At 38.5% G+C, this 24,660-nt stretch overlaps 2 protein-coding genes across 3 annotated transcripts; one reads left to right on the top strand and one right to left on the bottom strand.

The window, feature by feature from the left end:
- Window positions 1-1,861: 1,861 nt before the first annotated feature.
- On the bottom strand, window positions 1,862-10,217 carry LOC122664674 (heterogeneous nuclear ribonucleoprotein Q-like). 2 transcript variants are annotated; one of them, XM_043860610.1, is made up of 9 exons: window positions 10,106-10,217; window positions 8,833-9,294; window positions 8,555-8,671; window positions 8,302-8,442; window positions 8,038-8,214; window positions 3,746-3,953; window positions 2,537-2,712; window positions 2,366-2,451; window positions 1,862-2,275 (listed from the first exon to the last, which is right to left on the bottom strand). In XM_043860610.1, exons 2-9 carry the CDS (start codon window positions 9,229-9,231, stop codon window positions 2,143-2,145), a joined length of 1,437 nt encoding a protein of 478 aa, XP_043716545.1. In that variant the 5' UTR covers window positions 9,232-9,294; window positions 10,106-10,217; the 3' UTR covers window positions 1,862-2,142. The 2 variants fall into 2 exon arrangements, with proteins under 2 accessions (XP_043716545.1, XP_043716544.1); XM_043860609.1 differs by having other exon boundaries at window positions 2,366-2,447.
- Window positions 10,218-13,600: 3,383 nt separating this feature from the next.
- LOC122664675 (protein CANDIDATE G-PROTEIN COUPLED RECEPTOR 7-like) lies at window positions 13,601-15,361 on the top strand. The gene has a single exon (XM_043860611.1). The coding sequence runs from the start codon at window positions 13,669-13,671 to the stop codon at window positions 14,989-14,991; it is 1,323 nt and encodes a 440-aa protein (XP_043716546.1). The 5' UTR covers window positions 13,601-13,668; the 3' UTR covers window positions 14,992-15,361.
- The last annotated feature ends 9,299 nt before the right edge of the window (window positions 15,362-24,660 follow it).

Genomic DNA, 24,660 nt, shown 5'->3' with positions numbered 1-24,660 from the left:
AAGCAAAAGTTCATTTAGATGATGGTTTGATATGATAATGTTTTTCCTCAACTATTTTATTCGTTGATGTTTAGGGAGATTGAATTGTTAATGAAGATGAAGTTTGACATAGTTTTCCGGGAAAGAAAGAAAGAAAATAGGTTTAAGAAGGAAGGTAGGAAACATCTGGAACAGGTGAAAGGTAATCTTTTTGTAGTTATTGAATTGGAGATTCGGAATTCGAATGACGAGTTTGGGATTGATAAGAAGATGGGTGGAGAATCTCTCCAGCGAGAACAATGCCTTAATTGTGGAACATCTTGAAACTAAAACCGAGAGACAAGCTCTTAACCTAGCAGCTCAGGTGGTTTGGTGGAAGCAGTGCCATCATAACCAGAACCATACGGGGGCCCAAACAAGAAACAGAGGAAGAATTAGGGGGAGCAGGACATGCTGTGATCGTCATTCTTGATTCGGGACTTTCAGAGCCCAACAACTCCAGGATTTCAAGAGGAACAGACAAGAGCAGGGCAGGAGATGGAGCAAGAGGAACAGAGACACTGCTAAGCAGATCAGATGTCCTGTAGGAATTACAAAGGGCGGCTGTGGCCAAGGTTGGGAGGGACAATGGGAACAGGAAGTGCCGGATGAATGGAGGAGTGGGCATGGTGGAAGATGCAATCGAGTATAGCAACGTTCCGCTTTTGAGCATAAACAGGGCTTGGGGATTTCGGTTAGACAACTTGGAAAGACATCTCCGGGACCAATTAATTTTTTCTTTGTAATTGTTTCCCGGAAAAGAATGATTCAGGGAGGTGACTTGATCCTAAAGTTTACCATATACTCTGTCCAACTAAGTAGGTTAAGTAGGACTCACCACATGTTTTACCACAATCAACCATGATGCCTTATGCTTTGTGTTTGATGGTCAACAAAGCTTTACTTTTAAGGAACATGCAACGTTTTAGGGTTCAATCTTACAACTTCATTTAAATTGTTTGATCTTCAACATCAATTGAATCCTAGGAGTTCTTTGGTGGGCAAGTTGTTTCACAAGCCTGATAAGTCGGTCGCTGCTCATTTTCTCCCCTTCGCCCCCCCACCCTCTCCACACACACACACACACAAAATCTCTCCTGGAATATGACAATCAAAAGTAGTACAGGAGTACTTACGATTCGATATAATGCATAAATTCATCCAAGATATTTTAATTTATGCAAGTCAAAATACCCAAACTTCGATCATAAGGTCAAACTCAACAACCCGGACCTTTTTCCCTTCGATGCCCAGTCCGGTTGTTAGAGCTATGGACTGCATAGTGGGGATAAAGATGGTAACTGAAGCAGTAGAAAATGGAGGTCCACAGGAAAATCTCCCCCCCCCCCTCCCCCCCCCAACCAACATACACACACACACACTCTTACTTATTTTTCCTTGACCCTTTTCCTTTACTATTTGCTAGTGCTCCATTAGTTTCCATGTAAAAGGAAATTTTCAAAGTAAAATCCTATTTTACACTTACCTGTTAAATCTCTTTTTACACGGGTTTTAGTCTGCAAGTCAGCTAAAACTGCATTAAGGGAAAATTTTCCATTACAAACTATTACTTCTTACAGACTTCACCAGAAAATTTTCCTTATACATGGGTTTTTAACTTCAAACAAAGGAATTGCCCTCATCGGCGTACCTCTTGATCACAGTGTAGTCACTTCGGGAAAGCCTTTAATATAAAATAAAATCTCCAGGATTGCATTTAGGGCTACTTGGACTCTGAAAGCAGGGAGTCACCTTCGCATCTCTCTCTCTCTCTTACACACACACTAAGAAATAAAAGAAAGTTCGAGTTTGTGTTATCTATCCTACACAAATACGTCATCAATGATCCTAAAATTACACTAATGTGGACAATTTTGCAACCTAGTTTTGATAGAGAGAAGAGAGACTTCGAGAACTCAGATGGCACTCTGATATGGAAATGCAGACTACTCTGGAAAAAAATATACCTTTCTATGCCACTAAAAAAAACAATTTCAGGACATCAAACACTTCACAAAAACATCTCTCAGATTTCTTAAGATAGAGTTAAACCACTTAATCTTCCTTTTGTTACTTCTCAGCCTGTTATCTAACTAGAGGACGTCACCGTACTTTTAGCTGATGCTAGTAAGGACGGTACCTTCGGCTACGGCTGCCATCACCACTACCACTTCCTCGTCCTTGTGGTCCACCAGAGCCACTGCTTCGATCATTCCTCCGAGGTGGCATGGATGGAGCCGGTGAACCAGGCTGCTGACTGCGAGATTTTTACATAGAAACAAAATAAATTTAGACAGAAAACATCATATTTCAAGAAAATAAACCAACCAAATAGAATGCAACTTACAGAACATATCCAATCTGACCATCAGGTAGAACCATTGGCACCATTTGCATACCAGCTGGCATTGGGCCCCTACCATATATGACTGGCTGCTCAAATAGAAAAATTTCCATTAGATACAGAGAGATGGTGATATTATTTGAAGGAAACCAGTAATTGTCAAATTTAACTTACCTGCTGAAATCCAGTAACAGCACCATATCCTGCACCTAGAGTTCCATATGGATTTCCCACAAAACCATAACCAGCATATGGAAGGTGATTTGGAAACACTCCAGGTTTATTGGAATAAGTCGAATCAAATTTCTTGTCATTCTGAGGCTTAGCAAGGGAAACATCTAATACATGGCCTATAGAGCAGATCAACAAACGAATCCATCATCACACAAAAAGCAATCAAGAGTCAACAAGAAATCCAGTAAACAGGGGGCAAAAGTTGAGAAGCCATTCCTAGCATACAACCCCATAGAAACTAGATCACATAACAAGGATACTCAGGTCGGGTGGGAGGGGAAAAAAAAGATGCTCTACCTTGTACACGCCATAAACACAGCAGGCACACAATGAGAGCATGACACAACATTAATCGACACCATCAACATACCCATTGATGCCAAACAACAAATACAGATCAGATGATTCTATTCCATTTTTTCCCCCAACAATCCAGATCATTTTCCCAAAATGCAGTACTCAAGACATTGGATCCTTGGCATCAGGGTGTCACGAATGGTTTTGACAGGAGTGGAATTGAACAATCCTATTCATGTAACACTGAAAACACACAACTAGTAGCCATATATATGCCTTTCATGCCTAACTCAAAAGCAGTCTCTTATGATAATTGTAAGTCAAACTCCAAAGACATTCTTGTAGAAAACAAATAAGATTATTTGTGGAGAAAGGACATCCAATTTCAGTTATTGGCTGGATAAACTCACCTCATCGTCGGGTCCTTGGAATTTCAAACACCCCTTAAGAAGGGTTTGGTTCCTGACTTCTTTTATGCACATCTCATTACATGGGAGGCCTAAGTCGAGTAATTTCATAGCAAATCATTAAGGGTGCTTCCTATCCTTGACCAACCCCATAGGATTCCTGATGAAATGTATGCAGGCATAAAGATCTTATTTTATGACCATACTATTTTGTATGCTTTTCTCTACCATTTGGGTGCCTCTCATCAATAACTAGTGGTTGTTCATCTAACTAAAATAGATTTTTTTTTTCCCCATTTGAGCACAGTATAAGCTGAAACAAACATTCAAGGCTTTAAGCTATTGAAATAACAGACAGTTATTCAAAATTTGAAGGTTTCCTCCCCCCTCCCCACCACCCCTTAATATGTATCACAGAAATTGGCAGTATGTAGAAGAAAATTACCAGCAATTTTGTACTTTTCTGTTTCTTTAACAGCCTTCAAAGCACTTGACCTTTCTGCAAAATGGATAAATCCAAACTCCCGCTTGCTCTGCCCAGCTTTAGCAGGAGGCAGAACAACTTTTGTAACCTCCCCATGCCGTTGAAATAATTCCTTCAATTGCTCAGGCGTAGTATTGTCGGGCAAGTTTTTCACATAAAGAGCCTTCACCTGAGAAATTCCAACGGTAAGTGACCACATTTGTTCAGTTCATCAACAACAACAAACAATAAACTCAGCCTTATCCCAACTTAATGGGGTTGGCTACGTGGATCCAAACAAAACAAAACAAGTGCGTGCCCACATTTGTTCAGTTCATCACTGCTTAAAATTTGGCAGCAGATAAAGCACAAGTCAGAGACAAGAAAACATCTCCCCAAGTTTCCACATAGAAATATGGGTTTGCTAGGAGACAAGAAAGTCTTCTTAAGAGTTTTTCGATAAGTACCTGTTTTGCTGCACCATTGATTTGTCATGACCAGTTCATGATTTTGGTTTATACATTGACCCGTTTTGCAGATCCTAGCCTTAAATGTCCAACATTATTTTTCTATTTCCGTAGTTTTGTAAACACTAAGACGAGAGTTTTAAATGGAAAAGGAAAGGAAAAGGGCCACACAGAAATGCGGGTTTATACTCACAATTGGGAAGAGAGAGATCTGATAGATTTTTTATTTTTATTTTTTTTTAAAGGCAAAGAAAACATAAAAAACGACAGGAAAAGAAGGTTAAAAAAAAAACTAAATGAAAATAGTAGGCAAAAAGAGGGAAATGAACCAGAAGTCTGGAAAAACCAGGTTCCACTATGGTAGAGTGTTCTTTTATTACTTAATAAATTATTATTATTATTTATTTATTTATTTATTTATGGGGGGGGGGGGATTATTGGAAGCTGTTTACTACACAGTACAAACAAGTAGCCATTTGCATATGAACTATTGCAAGTATTAGAAGCTTTTGTAAAAACAGTAGTAAGTTAAAATCCCTTCTGAATTATAAATTCGACCTCATTCTGGACTGTCTAAAATCAACTTTATAGTTTATATGAGTTTTTTCTGCATTATCTAGAATGAAGCTCAGACGTCAATATGAAGTTTATAATAATGCTAATATCAGATAATCTCCATCTTGGTCACCTAATGCAGCATTGCTAAAGTTATTCACAGGGTCTATATAAGGAATATTTACAACAGCAACTTAGTCAAAACAAGAAAATGGTCATTAAGATGATTCAAGAACCCAGTGTGCTAATATTCAAGTCATTGTTATAAATATTATTAAAAAAAACAATGGTACTAAGCTACATTTTACTCTTTCTGTATCATAACTTCGAATCATATGTGAGTACATAATTTTATTAACCCCTTTTTTATGAATACTTTTATATTCATTCTTTCTGTGTTTTAAGTCTTTCCAGTAACTAAAACCGAGATTTCAGTTTCATTGTGAATAGCAAATTATGGTGTTCAGTGTTTTCAATTCTTTATTAAATAATAGGGTCCTTCTATATGGCACTATGAAGAGTGAAGTGAATGCTTTACTATGCTTTGTTTAACCTTGTTTGGCATTAAACAGTAAGTTAAGAAGATGGGTAAAATGTAATTTCACATTTTCACATATTTACAGGAACGGTGCTTCATCTTACTTCTTGCTTCCACTTCCCTTCCCCCCCACTCCAGCTCTCCCTATCCATTCACTCTTCGGCTCCAGATCACCCTCCCCATCCCCATCCCTCTCACTCCCCTCCGCAGCCCTCTGCTCCATCTCCCCCTCTCTGCAATATAATATTTATTTCAGCAATTATCCATCTCTTTCTACTCCTCCCATAAGGCCCTAAGGAACACGTCACCCCAGAAAACAAAAAGCCAGTGCCATCCATCATCAACAACACAACTTGCACATGCTCCATGGAAGAAGATGCTCTCCATAGAACAATACCAGGTTTGCTGCCGGTGCAAGAAAAGGAGCTAAAGCTGGTGCTTTGACTCATGGAATGGAGAGGCTGTGAGATGGACATGTGATAGCTGCGATCATCATCTCAGCTCCCGGAACAGTAAAAAGAGAGGGATTTTCCAACACAAACATAAGAAAAAACGCATGCACCCTAGATGGCAGAAACCAGTCATTGTCTACTTGAGGGTGACAGCCAGGCGCAACCGTGAATTAGGGTTTTTAATTTCTGAAATTTGAAATCTGAAATGAGGATCCCGAGTAGGTGTGTGTCTCAAGTCTAGACCTCCTCCAGCAGAACCCCTTTCATTCCTTCTCTCTACCGTTGTGATCGAAGTTGAGAAACTCAAAGAAATCCAAGAAAAATACCAAAGTTTGGGCAGAGAGGGGCGATGGAGGCTCATTGCAGACGGGAGGGTGGAGTTGGGGGCCTTGGGGCAGGGATGGGGCGGGGGCCAGGGAACGCAGCAGGTGGGGACTGGGGGAGGGGTGCTGCGGGAAGCGGAGCAGACAGAGGAAGAAAGAGTATGGGGGAGTGAGAGCCAGAGAGTAAGGCATTTTGCAGTTATTACTTTAAAGTGAATTTACAATAATTACCTTCCACTTCAATTCAGTGAAAAGACTTTTTAAGGGTAAAAATGTTATAGTGAAATGAACCGGTTCACTTGATATCGTAGTGCAAAAGATTACCCAAATTTATAAATAGGAAATTCTAACATGTGCTTTTTGTTAAGTAACACTATGTCTAGCATATCTTACTATCTCATGTTTAACAGAGTGGGAAGAGAAAATAAGCAACAAACGAGGATAAAAAATCCTTGGCAGTGAGAAATAATTGTTAGGTGGCATCCAAGCACCAGTTACTGTGATGCTATAAGGGGTGCCCAGTTAGTTAAAATTTTCAGAGAATAATCAAATTTCAGTTGGCTTTTGTTTCCCTCCTTCCCCTACATTCATTTAAATACAGTACAAGTTTCCCTTTCCCTCTATCAATATGACCAATTAAATCACCCTCATGCAGAATCAGTAAAAGTGATTGCTGACAAAGAATATGCAAGTTTAGTGGTGCATCTTCCAAGGGCTATTCAAACAGGACTGGAAGTTGATAGGTAATAGGGTCACAGGATTGGTCAGTAGGGTTAACTAGAGTCAGAATTCAAAGAGGTGGGGAATATAATTGGGAAAAATAGCTGCTTAGAAATTGTGATTAGCAGACAATTTTATGGTTCCCAGGTTGATTTTATACAGAGTCAAAACTGGATCTAAATGTTGATTAAAGGAATATACAGCCAAACAAGCTAAAAGCAAGAAATTGTTAATTATCAAGGTGTTGTTAAAACACCCACCAAGGATTATTTTAAATTTTTTCTAAATGGAGAAAGATAAGGCATGGCTTATGGCACCCACCGAATCTGTATTATATTATTACTACACACTAGGAAACAGCAAGGTGACATAAATCCACATGTTTCCTATTGACCCCATCAGGAAGTCAGCCTCTTTTTGGATCTTGGTATTATACAAATTGAAATAGTTTGTGAGAATGTGGATATAGGTGGAAAAATAAAAATCATGAAAAGGATAGAAATTCTATATGAAATTACTGGAGTAATAGAAAAGCAACAGTGGATGCCAATGAAGCACGAAAGTACAGCCATATGCCATTTTTCCAAAAATATTTATAAATATTTTATTATTAGAGCAAAGTTATCTAGGACATCGAATCCTAATAAGCTTCTCAGGACAGCCCAAGTATCTGCCAAATTGCGGATTGAAGGGGGCTCAATCTTTGTAGACTCATAGACCCAAAGATCCACTGCTTATGTGTCAAGTTTCAGCCCAAATGGAGTTCGCCAAGTAGCAATATAAAGTTTGCAGACCTAGAGAGACTACAAGAGGGTGCATGTAAATATGCAGATGGCTTAAAAATACAAGGAAGCATGGACATACATGGGTAGGCATTTGATTGAGTATAAATATGAAATTTGACACATGACTATTCTATAAGGTCAAATAACTTATCCCATGGTCAGTTGACCAAAACCAACTGTCCATATGGCCCAAAAAGGTGGACCATCCAGAGAAGCTTATGAGGATGGACTGTCTAAATGAACTTTTGACTTATTATTTTTGTTTCTACCAAAACATATACAAAAAGAAAACATACCATATAAGATAAACTAAGAAGAAAATATAACAAAAAAGTATTTCATATGTTATAGCCATGTATTGGCCCTCTAGAAGTGTATTGCACTACAACTAGGACTAGAAGATGGAAAATTCAAGCTATTTAATTAGCATTTACCTGGGCTGCAGCGGAAGAATCAGGTGCACTCTTAGGATCAGCCCAGCTGACAGTTGGAGTGTTGCCATCCAGCTTAAAATCCATGCTTGACATTTTTTGTCGGGCATAATCAGCACAGGCATTATTGTAATACTCAATGAATGCAAAACCACGGTTGCGGCTTGGATTTTGTGGCTCCTGTAATTACCATACGATAAGAAGATAAGGGATTTCTTTCTTCATGACAAGTTACTAGCAGTTTTCAGTTGAACGATAAAGTTGCACCTTCAATAGTTCAATGTTTTCAACTCCTGGACCATTCTCCTCAATGACTTTTCTAAATTCAGACTCTGTCCAGCTCTTTGGGATGTTGCCAATAAACAACCTGTGTTTAGCTTGAGAGAGTGAACACCTTAATGTTCTTCCCTGTAAGTGCCAAAAGGAAAGACAAATCATGCAGTTAAAACCACAAAGTGAGAGAAGACTGCACAGACCACAGAGTAACCTACTCCATGCACCAAATAAGAATCAGTATTACCTTATATTCTTTGTTATGGAGCTCTTCAATGGCTTTTTGTGCCAAATCCTTTGATTTAAATGTTATAAAAGCATAACCCTTACTTTCTCCAGTATCTTTATCCTTCATCAGCCTTATCTGCAACATTACTACTAACAATTACAAAGATTGAACACTACCAATAAAGAAAGGAGAGCTTAAATGCCAAATGCACAAAAGTTTATATTACTAACAATTACAAAGACCCGTAAATGAAATAGAGCGTCGATGCCTAATGCGCAAAAGGTTACAATTCTCACCTCTGCAATCTCACCAATTGGTTCACATAGATCCCTCAAACCATCTTCCGTGACTTCTCGAGGAAGTCCACCAATAAAGGCCTCAGAACCATGAGGAGGAAGGGCAAGAAGCTCAGCACGTTTCTCTCTGTCTTCTTCCTCAATAGGAGGAGCAGGCTTCCCTTCATCCTCAACAGATTCAATGGCATGGTGAATTGAGTCCGTTTCCTGAGATGGATTGATGCCACTATCAGTTTTTGAGGCCTCTTGATCCTCATCTGCATGTTCATCCTCACCTCCTTCAACTCTGCCCTCCTCTGTTGGTTCTTCAATGTCATCATCCATCATCTCTTCAATGTAGTTGTCACCATCAAGATCTACCTGCTCCTCAGTTTCTACAGTAGGAGTGTCTTCAACCATGGCTCCTCAGATGCCACTAGTCGTCATCCACCACCTAGACCACCTGCAAACTTGCACGGCAACTGTGGAGGACACACAGAAGCCAGGAGCATTTGCATAATACAGGTATATGGATATGAGGTGGATGAGAATATAAGCATAAGGCCAACAGGATTTGCAGAGTAACAAGAACTTGAATGGAATTTGGGCCACATGAGTTATGCTCCCAGAGAGAAAAATCAAGATTTCCTTTAATGGGTTGAATAAAAATTGATTTAAACAGAGATAGGTAGAATATTATTCCACTGATGTGTAATCCGCGGTTTTATGAGAACAGCAAACAAAGTGGATCCCCACATGTGCAAGACGGACAAGAGATTTTCTCACCGTTTAGACATATATTGCATCTTAAAACATCACAATCCTAATAACTACATCAACATGATAATAAATTTTTGTTTCCACTATGCACACAACCCGACACAAATAGCTCACATAATCAACCAAAATGACTCAAGAGGAAACAAGCAGAGAATTTGCGTTCATCAGGAGGATAAATTAAAAAAACATAAGATGAATAAGGGAATAATAAATTTTTCTGAAAAAAAAAATGGTGCAACAGAAAAATGATGAAAATAGAAACAACAGAGGAAACACTGCTCAGTCAACAAAAAAAAAAAAAACCCAATAAAGCAAATTAACGGGAAGAGCGTTAAGGTTCCATGGTCGGAGTAAAACTTAAGCAGAAATAGAAAGAGGAACAAACCAGATACTAAAAACAATCAAAATCGGACGAATCTATTCAGAATGAGAGAACAATATGGCGCGACGAATAAAATAAATTATATAAGAAACAAATAGAAGATTGGAATATATGGCGAGGCTCTGCTTACCTGTTTTAAAAAACTTCGATTTCAGTTTATGCGTTTTGTCGTCCTCGCTTTCTCCTGCTCTCTCCTGTTGGTTGAATTGTATCTTCGGACCATGAAACGAAAAAAAATTCAGGGCGAAAATGGTTTAACCGAGTCCCTCACTGTTCACAAGTCTGCACTATTACTCGCCGATTCACCGTCCGTTTGGCAAACGTCTCACTTTCACTGTATACCAAGACCCAAACCCAAGTACCCAACCCAACAAAAAAAAAAAAGGCAAGCCAGCCCAAAGACTGATACCAATTTTAGTGATCGGCAAATTTTTTTTTATCATTTTTATTATTTTTAATAAAAAATTATTAAATCCATATTAGTATTGATAGCCACATGTCATTACGCTATTGGCTCTACCACCTATCTAGATCATTACTAAATCCATGCCCACAAGGCCGCAACCCGGCCCAAAAAATTAGAAAGCTAGAAAAATTACATAAAAAAATGGATTTTAATTTACTAAATTACCTGCCTAATCTTTACTTCAAAAAATTACACAAAGAACACATGGTGGAGGAGGTGATTGCGAAGATCATATCACGCAGTAGGGGAGGGGAATTGGGAATAGAGGACTTCTTGCTACGGGCAGTAATTGTCTTGAATCTTTTTTAGCAAGTGGTACAAATGGTAATATAATCTTATCCGGATCACCAACCTATATGTGTATCATTCAAATGATGCCATATGTTATTCATATGCCAAGATTGGGGTCTAATAGAGTTTGTCAAGTAACAAAACAAAATATCAAAAAAGCCAAAACTATCAAGAGGGTATATGGACCATCGAGTAGATCCAATTCATGGACATGCATGGGAGAATACATTATCATAGATATGTAGAAAATGCAGATGAAGCGGAAGGACAAGCAATTGCACAAGTCATCTTATCAACGAAAAAAAAAAGCATCAAACACCTGACTGTGTGGATAGATTTGACGAACTTAGCCTCTTGGCTCCAAAAGGATCAATCTCATTTCTAGTCATGTAGACTCTACCACCCCCTATATGATTTAATCTTTGAACATAAAATTTGAGATGCGGTTAATCCAAACTATCTTCTATTTGACACGTAGGTCTGAGAAAAGGATTTAAACTTGAAATCGTAAATCAAATCGGTATCTTCAACTAGAATCAATCTCAATAATGTTAAAAACAACCTCTAAAAATCTAAAACCTAAAGATCTGATCCCAAAAGTCTTTTAAAAACAAACGCTCCAAAATCGCCGAAATGACTAGAATCGAATGGACAATGGCTGATCCGATTCTCTTGAGAGGATGCCTTCCATGGATTTTAAAAACCTTCTGCCACTGGTGGTTTTGAAACTAGTAAGGCAGTAAAGCTCATAGGGTTCTTTTTTTATTTTTTATTTTGGATAAATTACAGTCACCTCTGATTTTTAAACGAAATTCAAATCACTCCTTGACTCCTTGATCAATGTTGATTTATAAGTTTACTTGTAACTAAAATCCCAAATTCCTCCTCTTCCTCAGACTTGCAACTCAATCTCAAGCGGTAGTTCACCGGAGAGAAGAAAAAGAAGAAGAGCTTTAACTTCTGAGACCTGGAAAGGCTTTATGTTTTCAGTTGTTTTGTTTGTTCAGGTCTACTCTTTAGCTTGATTTCATTAGTTTTCCTCTCCTGGTATTGTCGATGGAAGGTTATTGTTTGAGATCTAAGGTTTGGGTAGACGATAATGGCGGCGGACCAGAAGAAATGGAAAACAATGGAGGAGTCACGACGAGGAGATAGAGGGACGTGTGGCGGAGCTCACGACGGAGGTCATTAATGGAGGGGTCACGATGATCGAGCATCCTAGATGTCAACCCTTCTGCAGTGAATTGAACTACCCTGATTCAAACCCCACCTCTTCAACTCATGTTCCAAACAGTGCCTGAGTTCAAGACCTTCACTCCGAACAAAAATATCTCCATGAAAATTCCACCTCAGACCGATTGATTTCCTGTCGTGGCTCTTCTTTTATATGATCTAAGTGCCAAAAATTTCTGTTTTCTCTCTCACCCTTTGCCTATCTCTCTCTATTTTCATGGCTTCTAAAAATGCAGGTTTCTCTTAAACTTTCTTATCCCTAAGACATTGGGTAATACCCATCTCTAGAATCCCTTTCTTTTCTACATTTTTTCCCGTTTTCTTATCATGGCTTTTTTTTTTTTTTCTTGTATTCCAATTTTTAAATCCTTTTTCTTTTCACCCTTTCAGATTTTCTTCCCCTAAATCCTACTTTTTCAAAGAGATGCCTTTTGGGGAAGAAAAGATCTATTTTTTATTTGAATTGCATTCCTCAAAAGGGTCTTCGATGGTTTTAGTAATTGTGAGTTTCTGGTCTTCGATGACAAATTTCAGAAATGATTTGTGTTTATTTTTCTTCTTTCTCTTATCAGTTTTGATTGGGAGGGCAGGTGCCCCCTCTGGTTGCGGATGTTGTCATGTTGGAAGCCGAAGAAAGCACCCAACCAATCCAACAAGTCCATACTATCGCGCTAGTCGACAAAGGGGGGCTTCCGGAGTTCTTCGACAGTGTGGAGGCAGCGGCGGCGGCACGAACTTCGGGGTAGCGGAGGGATGAGTGGAAGAAGAAGATGGAAGAGAAGAAATGAATTGAAGTTGAAGGAAGGGTAGAACTATAAATTTAATTTTAAGGATAAATTACATATTACCCCTTGGTTTTCAAACAAAACTTAGATCATCTTCTTGTTTTTGGAAAAACTCAAATCAGTCCCTCTATAGTAACAGTGTTAGCCTGCTGTTAATTATTAGTATGAAGGACTATTTTATTTTTTTATTAAAATATTAAAATTAAATTTACGATACTGACTTTCAAAATCTATGTTTGGATGTCAAGGTAGTTGAGAAATTTAAATTTATTTAATTGGTTGACATCATCAGCATAAAACTAATGGTAGGGACTAATTTATCATATTGGGATCTAATCAAGGGGTGATTTGAGTTTTATTTGAAAATCAGGGGGATGTGTAATTTATTTTAATTTTAATGTTTTAGTTTAAGGGTAAAATAATCTTTTCACTTCATCATAACTGCAAGGGGGACAGACGAGTATTTAAAAAAATCAAGACGTGATTTGAGTTTCGTTTGAAAACTATAGGTGATTTGAATTTCGTTTGAAAATCAGGGGGTAACATGTAATTTATCCTTTTATTTTTAATGTTTTTTGTTTTTTGTTTCTGGGGACAAAAGCTCATGAGGTTCGCAGCATCTATTTAGCGTTTTAATCAAGCAGAAGCAGTCACGTTTCAATGAAGAAGATTCCAATCAAACTGTGATGAGAGACCATGAAAATTCCTCGTGCTTCAGGGTTGTTAGTAAGCATACCTTCACCACAAAAGAATCGATTCGCCTATCACGGGCTGTTCTTCAGTTGTTTGTTGAAGGGTTCTTTCTCCCTTGGAGAGTCGGGACTAGGGAAGGAGTCTTAATGGAAGCATCGGAGTGTCAGACAAGTTAAGAGAGTGAGACAAGCGAGAGATTTGAGATCTGATACGCAGGTCTCGTAAAAATGGCGATCTCTTATCAATTCTCTCGGTTCTTCATCGTAGTCATCCTCGTTTCGTTCTTCTTCTCGTTCGCATTCGCTGAGATTCGTTTTTCGGAGATAAGGTCCGACGATCGATCCATCATCCCTTTCGATGAGTTTGGATTCACCCACACAGGTCGTCTCGAACTCAACGTTTCCCAAATTTCATTCTCTAACCCCAGTCCGGAACTCGATCTCCAACAGGTTGGGTTCTTCCTCAGCACCAGAGATTCCTGGATCCATGTCCTTCAACAGATCCAGGATCTGGACATCACATGTGCTCTCCAATCCGATCTCGTCAAGGTTGTCTACACCTTTGATCGTCTCAAAGGTGCTAAAAGCTTCGGTTTTGTCTTTTCGGAGACCGATGCGAATCAGTTCACCCTCGTCTTCGCCAACTGCCTTCAACAGCTTCAGGTCTCTATGGATGTTCAGTCTGCCATGTATAATCTCGATCCTAAGACCGGTAGCCGCGACTACTTATCAGCCGGTGCGACCTTTCTCCCAAGACTTTACTTTATGTTTTTCTTGGTTTATTTCTCTATGGCGGGCCTTTGGATCTACATCCTTCACAAGAAGCGGTTGACTGTCTTCCGGATCCATTTCTTTATGCTCGCCGTGGTTATCCTGAAGGCGCTGAATCTTCTATGTGAGGCAGAGGACAAATCCTACATTAAGCGCACCGGCAGCGCTCACGGTTGGGATGTCCTCTTTTACATTTTCAGTTTTTTGAAAGGAATTACGCTGTTCACCTTGATTGTCTTGATCGGAACGGGCTGGTCCTTCCTGAAACCGTATCTGCAAAACAAGGAGAAGAAGGTATTGATGATTGTGATCCCTCTCCAGGTGGTTGCGAATATAGCACAGGTCGTGATCGATGAGAGCGGACCCTATGCACAGGACTGGATCACGTGGAAACAGGTGTTCCTGCTTGTTGATGTTATTTGCTGTTGCGCTGTGCTGTTCCCTATTGTGTGGTCCATTAAGAATCTGCGAGAGGCTGCTCGCACTGATGGAAAGGCTGCGGTAAACTTGATGAAGTTGACGCTGTTCCGGCAATACTACATTGTTGTTATCTGCTACATTTACTTCACACGCGTTGTGGTTTACGCCTTGGTGACTATCACGTCATACCGTTATATGTGGACAAGTGTGGTGGCCGGAGAATTGGCAACTCTTGCATTCTACATATTCACAGGGTATAAATTCAGGCCTGAGGCGCACAATCCATATTTTGTAATTGATGATGAAGAGGAGGAAGCTGCTGCTGAAGCGCTGAAGCTGGAAGACGAGTTTGAATTATGATTAATTCAGGATTATTGATACTGTTGGACTGGTAGCTCCCTCTGGGCTCCGACTTTTGAAAAATGCGGTGGAAAAGGACAGCTCACAGTTATTGCATTGGGAAGGAGGTCGAGGTAGGAATTACTTTGGTTTCATTGGTCAATCTTTTATAGGAGGCTTGGAGTTCTTGTTCAGCCTAAGTTTGTGTCCCCTCCCCCCCAAACCCGGTTTATGGTTTTTCTGTGTGTGTTTTACCTATGGTTATTTGTTAGTTACATAGTGACTGGAAGTCCAGAATACCAGAACCTCTGCACATGCTTTAATGTTAGAAAAGCCCTATGTGTGATTCCTCTCTCCCCCCACCCCCTAGAAAAGGGTACTTTCTTTTGTGCATGTGTTGCAACCGCCCATGTGAGTTTTGTTTAGATGTAATCACATTAGCAAAGCTGTTTCTGATATATGATATATCTGAGGAATTATTTCATTTTTCATTGATGCAAAAGTTTCTTACCCTCCATTGAGGTGAAAGTTTGTGCTACAATATACAGTTCTGTTAATACCATATTTCCTTTTTTTCTTTTTGTTGCTTTGTACTTTTTACTATTCATACTCTTTCTAGTGTTATTCAAAATATCAGTCCAAAGCCTAGATATAGGAGGAGGGTGTTCTTAGGTTTTCTGTCAGAAGCTTTAGCGAAATAAAATAAATGTGAATTGTGAATTCTCTCTTTTTTGATGTAGATTAAAGGTTTATCTAGAATCAAAGTAAATGGAAAACCCTTCTGTCATAAGAGATGTAGCTTATACAAATGTAAAGAGGATAGAAAGAATGGCATAATGGAATGCTCCCTATATTTAATGTCTCCTGGAAATATTATCTCAATTTGACTGTCTGCCTCTGCCAAGTAGTTCCCATCTCAGGAAGACTTGTGAAAAGTCAATATCAGACAGTTGACTAGCACAACATGTTGCTAAGACCTCAATCTCCAACAGTGGTAGGCCGTCTCACATGCATGTGCTTAGCCAATGGGTTGTGGTTGGCCTTGTTATTATGAACGACCTAGCGTTGGTATGATTAGGCTGAGGAGTTGTGTGTTAAATTTATCTTTCCCTGGTGATCTTCAACAAGCTGATACTGTGAAGCTTTTGTATGGAATCCTAGTCGGCCACATGGATCCTTACCCTCCAATCAGCTCTATTCAAAGCCATTTATGATACAAGGCCTAAGCAATGCATGCCTTTCCTCACTACTTCTCCCAGAGTCATTTTAGGTCTGCTCTTGGCTCTTTTAGCCTCTTCAATTTGAATCAAATCGCTCCTTTGTACTAGAGCATCTAAAGGCCTCCGTTGTACAAGGCGATGCCACCTCAAACGACTTTCTCGCAACTTATCATATATTGGAGCTACTCCCAAATCAGCTCTAATTTGATCATTCCTTATTTTATCCTTTTTAGTTTTACTACACATCCATCTTGACATCCTCATCTTAGCTATACTTAGTTGCTCTCATCCATCAGTGCAATGGTAAGGTTGCTCCATTACGACATAGTGGTTGTGGGTTTGAGTTGGGAAACAAATTTTCTGCGAAGCGGGGGTAAGGTTACGTACATTATGACCCTCCCTAGACTCCACGGTGGCGGGAGCCCCATGCACTGGGTATGCCCTTTATGTTTCTTAAGTGCCCAACATTCTGTGCCATACATCATAGTCGGTCTTATGATTGTCGTATAAAAAATTCCTTTAACTTTTATAGGAATGCGTCGATCACAAAATACTCTGGATGCACCTCTCCACTTCATCCATTCTATTTTAATTCTCTGTATAACTTCATCCTCTATTTCTCCTTCTTTATTTACGATTGAGCCTAGATACCTATAATAGTCACTTTGCGGAATCTCCCTCTCATCAATTTTCTCCAACTCATTATCTGTCCTAGTGTAACTAAAGTTACACACCATATACTTCATTTTCATTCTACTTATCTTAAAACCTTTTGATTCCAATGTTGACCTCCATAATTCTAATTTGGCGTTAATTCCTACTTTTGTTTTATACACCAAAACATTATCATTAGCAAAAAGCATACACTAAGGGACCTGATCTTGAATGTCTCTGGTTGTTTCATATATGATAAACACAAACAAATAAGGGCTTAAATGCTTAATGCTGATCCTTGATGTAATCTGATCGTGAATGTCTTTGGTTAGTTCATATATGATATGCGCAAAGAAATAGGGGCTTAAAGCTGATCCTTGATGTAACCCAATAGTTGAGAATTCACTGTCTTGACCCCCACCTTTCTTACACTAGTCACCATACCATTATACATATCTTTAACTATGTTCACTTATTTACTTGAAACACATCTTCTATAGTACATGCCAAATTAACTCTCTTGGAATTCTATCATAAGCTTTTTCTAGGTCAATAAAGACCATGTGGAGATCCTTTTTCCATGGGTCTCCTAAGTAAATAATTAGCTTTTGGTAGATCTTCCTGGTATAAAACCAAATTGGTTTTCCGTAATAGTAGTTTCTTGTCTCAAGCGAGTTTCAATAACTCTCCCATAACTTCATAGCATGTCTCATAAGTTTTATGCCTATATAGTTATTATAGCTTTGAATATTTCCTTTATTTTTATAAATTGGAACTACAATGCTTCTCCTCCATATCTTTAACTATGTTCACGTATTTATTAAATTGGGTCGCTAATGGTTGGAAGTACAAAAGGGGCATCATTGATCGTGACAGAAACTTGAGCACCTTACATCCTTTTCACATGAGCCAGATATTTAATCTTCATGGGTTAATTAATGATGTTTGTTTTAAGCCAATGGAGGCACACCAGAGATGCAACCTCAACCAGAACAACAAATAGTGGGTACAGAAGGCGAGAAGATTGTGGATCAGGTAATGATGGAATCCAGTGCAATGAACGCTACTCTCCATCATGAGTTCGTCCTTCCCCATGATTTTCCAGACATTGATGCAACCCCAAAGCTTTAGATCTTGGATTTTCTTCAAGTTGCAGACATGGAGCCAATAGCCCCCGTTCTTGAGCTTTTAATTCTTCCGTTCTACAAGACTCATGGACAAGTTTTTCTCAACACCGGGGGAGTTGATGTAGGTGCACTACCTTGGGGCGACCCAAACCCATTTGGGTATCCACACAAGGATGAACCGGGTCCAATTTGATTTATAGTTCAGTAGCATATTTTACTTTATGGTCTATTTTGTAATTGGGTCCATTAAGAGTTTGATTTATTTTATAATTTCTTTTATTGTCGTTGATGGAGTCGTGGTAGAGTTAGAGTTAGGATTTTATTTCTAAAGTCCAAGATAGAGTCAAGTTCTATTTCAATTCTAGAGTTACATTAGTAGACTTTCATTTCATCTTTAAAATACCAGATTGTAACCGAGAAAGACAGATTGAATATGGAATAGTTGAGTTATGATTTGAGTAGCTTACAGGTTGTGTGCGAGCTTTCTTCCCCACCCCCCTCTTCTTGTGCGATTTCTTCTCTCTCCCTGCAATTCTAATTTCTTCCCAATTTTCCCCTTCTCCCCCATCAGCCCTCCACCACTCTCCCTCGGTATAACCTTACAATTCTTGCATAACAACCTGAGTCCTTCTATTTAGAAAGAAATCTATTTGGCTACTATGATGCCCACTTTTAAAGGTAACTAAATGGCCCTCTCTTTCCAAAGTATGTGCTTACTATGGATAAGTCATAAGCCACAACAAAAGCTAAAATTAAAGTCCCTTCCTCTTCCCTCTCTCTAAAACCTTATCCTCCTTGTACTAAATGTCCCTGTCTCTTTCCAAAGTACGTGCTTACTATGGATAAATCATAAGCCACAGCAAAAACTAAAATTGAAGTCCCTTCCTTTTCCCTCTCTCTAAAACCATATCCTCTTTGTACGCCTTCATAGCCTCTACAATCTGTCCCAACATGTACAGTCAGGTCTCCCGCTGTAATAATCTTTTCTCCTTGACTAAAACCTTGCATTAAACCATCCATGTGTTCCCAAAATTGTATCACATTCAATCCAACTTGGGATGCGTAAGCGCTAATTATATTGACAACCTCTTTCTCCAACACAAGCTTGACGGATATAATCCTATTCTCAAATCTTTTCATAACCACCACATCACGTTTTAAATCTTTATATACTTCTATTACTTTTATCACCTGTATACCAAAGTTTAAAATCATCCAACTCCTTATATTTTTTACCCTTCCATCCATTCTCTTGAATACAAGCTATGTTAATCATTCTTCTCCTCATAACATCTATCAATTCTAGATTCTTACCAGTTAAAAGTCCTATGTTTCAAAATGCTAATCTAATCCTACACCTTTGGATTACCTGCTTACCCGCATCTCATCCACAATGCGAGAACCCTTGCCTACTTGTCACCGCATCCAGGTGCCAACTTTGCTTGTCGCTTGTTGGGATACCCTAGCTAAACCTTGCTCACGGTTCACTACACTCACGTCAAAGTATAGCGCGTCGCTTCTAGGGGATGCCCTAGCATAAGGTTGAAAAAAATAAGGTTCGAGGATCCATGTAAAAAGGGTTTGGCTAAAGTTATTATGGTGTCAGCTGTCTACCTGACAGACCAACCCTCCTCCTTTATCCAGGCTTGGGACCAGTAGCCAGCCAAAACACTGGCGGAGTTGGTGAGTGGTGCTTGATAGTAGCTATAATTAGATTAGTGTTGAATAGTCCATCATGATTCATTTGAGACTAGTTTTGGTTAACAAAAATCTCAGAACCATCGTGCTTGATCCCTAGCCACTACCACTTAAAGAGACGATATTTGCAGGGATTTTTAACGTTTGAAACTTTGTATTAAAGAATCCTCCTGCATAATGTTAGCCATCCAACAAAGAATTTGTTTTGATTCTTACAAATTCAAATCCAAAGCATAAACAAATCCATTTTCTGTATCACCATTTATTAGGAACTGTGAGATGTTCTCAGGTTGCTGATTACAGTTTTACTGTGAGGACAAAGATATGTTGTATGACGCATCTTCTGGAAAGAAAATGATTAGTGGGTAGTCCATGACGTGCTGCAAGCCACAAAGATGTTAGTATTAGAGTAAAGATGCCTTCTAGGTTTGTTTCCATAAACAGGAGTTCGATCAACCATTTGGTTCAGCACATCTGCTGATTTGCAGGATAATATTTTCAAGAGAGTAGCCCGAGTAATGGCTGGTCCTTGGAAGCATTACATTTGATGGTGGCTTAGGTGCTGTGGGAAATGACATAAACTCAGCTAGATCATCCTTAATTTACAAGTGCCAAAGGATCAATTAGGGTGTATGTTCTGCATGATTGTGCCTTGCTATGGTAAGTTGTAGTAAAGGTTGCTTGCAGAATGGATGGACGTGGTGAAAGAAGGTAGTGCAAGAGAAAAGGATTCACATAAAAACTTGGAAAAGAAATGTATCTTGGTAGGTTAGAGAATGGAATTCATTAATGAATTAGGCAAATACTGCATGTACTTCAAATATTGGGTGGAACAAGGCCAAGGAGGTTGAAGGCTACAGAAGTTGAATTGCATAACATTATAGGAGAAAGGTATTGGAAGATAGTTGATAAAGACCCAAGTTGAACTTTTAGATGTGTCAATAGTAAGGGTATAGGATGAAATCAATTTAATCATATTTTATGGAAAGATATTGTTAATATAATATTGTGTTTAATCCATTTGCACCTCTTGAAGTATTTAACAAGGGCTTGAAAAAGCCAATAATTGGAAAGAATAGATGATTAATTTTTATGAAAAGCTTGAGATATTATAGTATTTAGATAGTTCATGAAGAGAAATGACATGCATTTGTACAAGCTAATATGTACTTAAAAGACAGAGAACATTTAGTGACCTTTAAAGGTGAATGAAACAGAGCTAAATAGACTTTCTTCTCACTAGGGTAATGAAATGGATAATACGTGAGTTTTGGAAGGTTATCTAAAGATATTATGAACCGCATAGGATGAATTTTTTTGCAGGGGACTTAAAACTGATTTTATTCACCATTGTCAGAAAGCTGTACCATATAATCCTCTTTCCATTTTTTAAATTAAAAATCCATATACCTACAATCCTATAAAATGGACAAATTGAGAAAGACTGGAGTATGTGAGAGTTCATGAAGAGTAAAGATTTGGAGAAAGGAACTAGGGTGCATTCTTAGAATGAACTCATAAGCTGTAATAGCTAGCATGCACTTGAAAATAGAGAAATGATTAGGTGAGCTTTAAATCTCCAACTGGTTGATGAAAATCATTGTAAAGTAAAATACTGAAATATTAAAATCAAACATCAATCGCATCATTGAAAATGTTTATGTTTCTAGTTGGTTATTGGAAAGTGAAGTAAAATGGGAATGATTTTTATTTATCTTACCTGTAAGATCTTTCCGCCCAGTATTTTAACCCATTTCGATTTTTCCTTGTAATTTTGCCAACATTTTAGATTTTGGACTAGAACTTTGGTTCTTAGCTATATTCAGTTTGAAATTGAGATTTTATATCCTGCTGTTCATGAGTAACTACCCCTCCCCCAATGATACAGAGGATATCCAGTCTATGGATAAATTTGGTAGGCTTTGGAAGCCCAAGCCTAGGAAGAAATCCAATTCAATTTCTGAGGCAATTGGCTGAAATTGTGATAGATTTTTATTTATTTTAAGTCCTGAGGGCAGAATTATGGTGTTTGTCCTTTATTTACTTGGCTGTGGAGGCTAATTTGTGAAGTCCTTTTGTTGGTGATATTAGGGCTAGTTTTGGGTTAAAAGAAGTTTCTAATATTAAGAGATTGGGTTTAGAAGTCGCTTTACTAGAGTCCTATGTTTGTTTTACTTTATTTCTTCTTGTTCTGAGTCTATTGAACCATTATGATATCATTATCAGTTTTGTATGGACGAATGGAGTTCATTTAGTTTTGGGAATGGTATTTCTCGTTGGTGCCAATGACTTGTTCAGCAAGGGAATGATTTGAGAGCTTTGACAGCTTCTCTCTCTCTCTGCCTCCCTCTCCAATGTATTCTGTCTTTCCAGATCAGAATCTCTGTTCTGGAATCAGTTTTATCCTGCATTTTCTCTCCTTACGAAACCCTGTTTTCGTTCTTTATTTTCCTAGGTTTTCTGTCATTTTATCTAGTATATCTGAGTTCATATTACTCCCATCTTTTAGTTCTGAACTTGTGATCGGATTCTCTTAAATCTGGTCTCCAGATTTGTTTTTTTTTTCTCCATAGTTCTCTGCTATTGACCTGCCTGTTTTGCTTAGTTAGAGAGTCGGACCTATTTGCAGCTTAGAATTCAGCAGAGAAAACTGTTTCTGGTTTCTATTGACTGGTCGTATTTTTATGGTTTTGATATCTGGTTTATCTTCGCATTTTTATCGTTTTGATATTATGATTTATCTTCACTTATTCTCCTATTAGGTTCTCTACTTGAATTCATTAACATTTTCAAAATTCCTAAATTTATTCACTGCAATTTTAGTCATTGTTTGAGATTTGATTCCAGTCAAATTCTATTGATCTGATTCCTAATTCAAAATGTCAGTCGATTTCTATGATTCAGGCTGATTCTGGTCGATTGGCTGATCTCAGTGCTGATTCTGCTTCCTCAATCCTTGTTTGTAGACTGTCCGCAAGTTCTATGACTCTGCTTCCTTGATTAGTGTTAGGGATGTCATATATACATCAGTCTGCTCAAAAGCACTTTGCCCCCATCAAGTGAATGTTTGCCTCTTCCATTGAGTTTTGACCCAAGATGTTAAATGATCTGTCCTTTCTTTATCCTGTTTAACTCTGATCTCGATACATGTGATCATTTAGGTGCCCACACCTTGTTGTCATTGGATGGGACTTCTTCCAATGGGGGGAAAATTATGACCCTAAATTCTCTACACCTTGGGTATAGGAGAAACCTTACCCTCATTTTATGACATAAATTTTCATAGGGCTCTGACCTCCCCATGGTAGACTTGTTAAATTCCCCCCCCCCCCCTCTCCCCTTTTGGGTAAGTGACTCTTTAAAGATTGAACAACGGGTCCTAATTTTGGAAGGGAAAAAAAGATATTGGGACTCGAAACGGTCTTGGGCTGAATTTATGTGGGAAGGAAACAACAATCTATCATATGTGCCCCTGGAATCAGGTGTGCTTCCTTCTTGTCTCCTTGGATTCTCATTAGATATTTGAATCAGTTGAGCTATAGTTAGTGGATTTGATGGTTTCTTTTATATTTGGAATAGGTCAAGTTTGAGTTTATGCTGTCAATACCAAGCCGAATTTTAAAACCATCCCTGATTGATTAGGCGGCTAGCAAGTGCATTTACCTCTACATTTTAAGAATAATCACAACAATCATAGAATCCTGCTATAAAACCTCCATTCTACAATGGTTCACAGGATTTGTTCTTGGAATAATAATGTCCCCAACTTCCTTGGTTTGATTTAATCCTTCGCAAGCTTTTATAAACTCAATTGTTCCCAGGAGCAAATTTGAGGGACTGAAAAATTGTGTGAAAAAAGGGTAAAAAATGGAAATAATAAAGACCCTAGGTTTTTCCATATAGAAGTGTATTGCAGGATTTGTTCACATTATTATTACCTTACGGTTGGTAAGGAAATGAGCAAGGATAGAAGATGCATGGAATCAGAAAATCCTTTTGCCAGAGTGCTTAATTTGTAATTTTGGAAATTAGAGACAGAGGTGAGTCTATGTGAGTTGACATTGTTTAGGAACAGATTCTAAAACTCAGATTGGAATCGATGGAATTGATCGATCCGACTTGGAAACGACTGGGTGATTCTAATCAACACCAATTTGACGTGTTGGCAGACTGAATTATGTAGAGCAAATTCAAGGAGTAAATTCTAAGTGAAAGCAGCGAAAAAATATACAAAGCCGATTTATGTTTAATGAAGGTGTCATCTTTGTATTCAAATTTGAACCTTCCATTTAGTTGAAATCGGATTGTTACTTATCAATTCTATTGGTTGCTAATCTGAATCTTCCATTTAGTAGAAATCAGATCATTATTTCTCAATTCTATTATTGTTGCTATTTGTGTCCATCCCTCGCATATTTTGCTTCCTGAATAATGACCTTGTAAGCTGATGGGAAAGGCTCTTAGTTTCAGTGGCTGTAACTAAATGTAAGCAGACATGGGAAGGGGACCACTAGAGAGCAAAGTATGATAAAAGCGTCCATGTGAAGGAGCCCCATGGATTTCTGATAAGAGTTATTAGGCCCTCCAGATCAGGCACTGTGTGAGCTTCCTTTTCCATACGTTTTTTCAATTACAGCTTTAGCCCCGGTGAGTTGGATCTTGCATGTCACCAAGGTTATTAAACTTAGAATTGAGATTCAGATCGGCCGATCCTGATACAGCTGAAATCAGACGGAATTGGGATCGATGGTGTCAAATCGGGTTCGGCTGATTCAATTTGAATATGCCGATTTAATCTGTCCAATTCTGATTCTTGTAATCCCGTTTCCTGACTCTCAAGTGTCTCCCCGTAGAAAAACGGAATCAAGAGAATCTAGACTGGAAGAACTCGGATGAAATTTGCTCCTACACTTGTAGCAAGAATGTTCCTATTACAAGATTGGCAGCTAAGGAAATGGAATCTTAAGGGTATTTTAAAAAATAATAAAACC

This window comes from Telopea speciosissima, chromosome 6 (assembly GCF_018873765.1).
Source record: "Telopea speciosissima isolate NSW1024214 ecotype Mountain lineage chromosome 6, Tspe_v1, whole genome shotgun sequence".
In the NCBI taxonomy this organism is placed as follows: Eukaryota; Viridiplantae; Streptophyta; class Magnoliopsida; order Proteales; family Proteaceae; genus Telopea; species Telopea speciosissima.
Note: the sequence above shows the minus strand (reverse complement) of the source record. Positions and strands in the feature narration are given on the sequence as shown.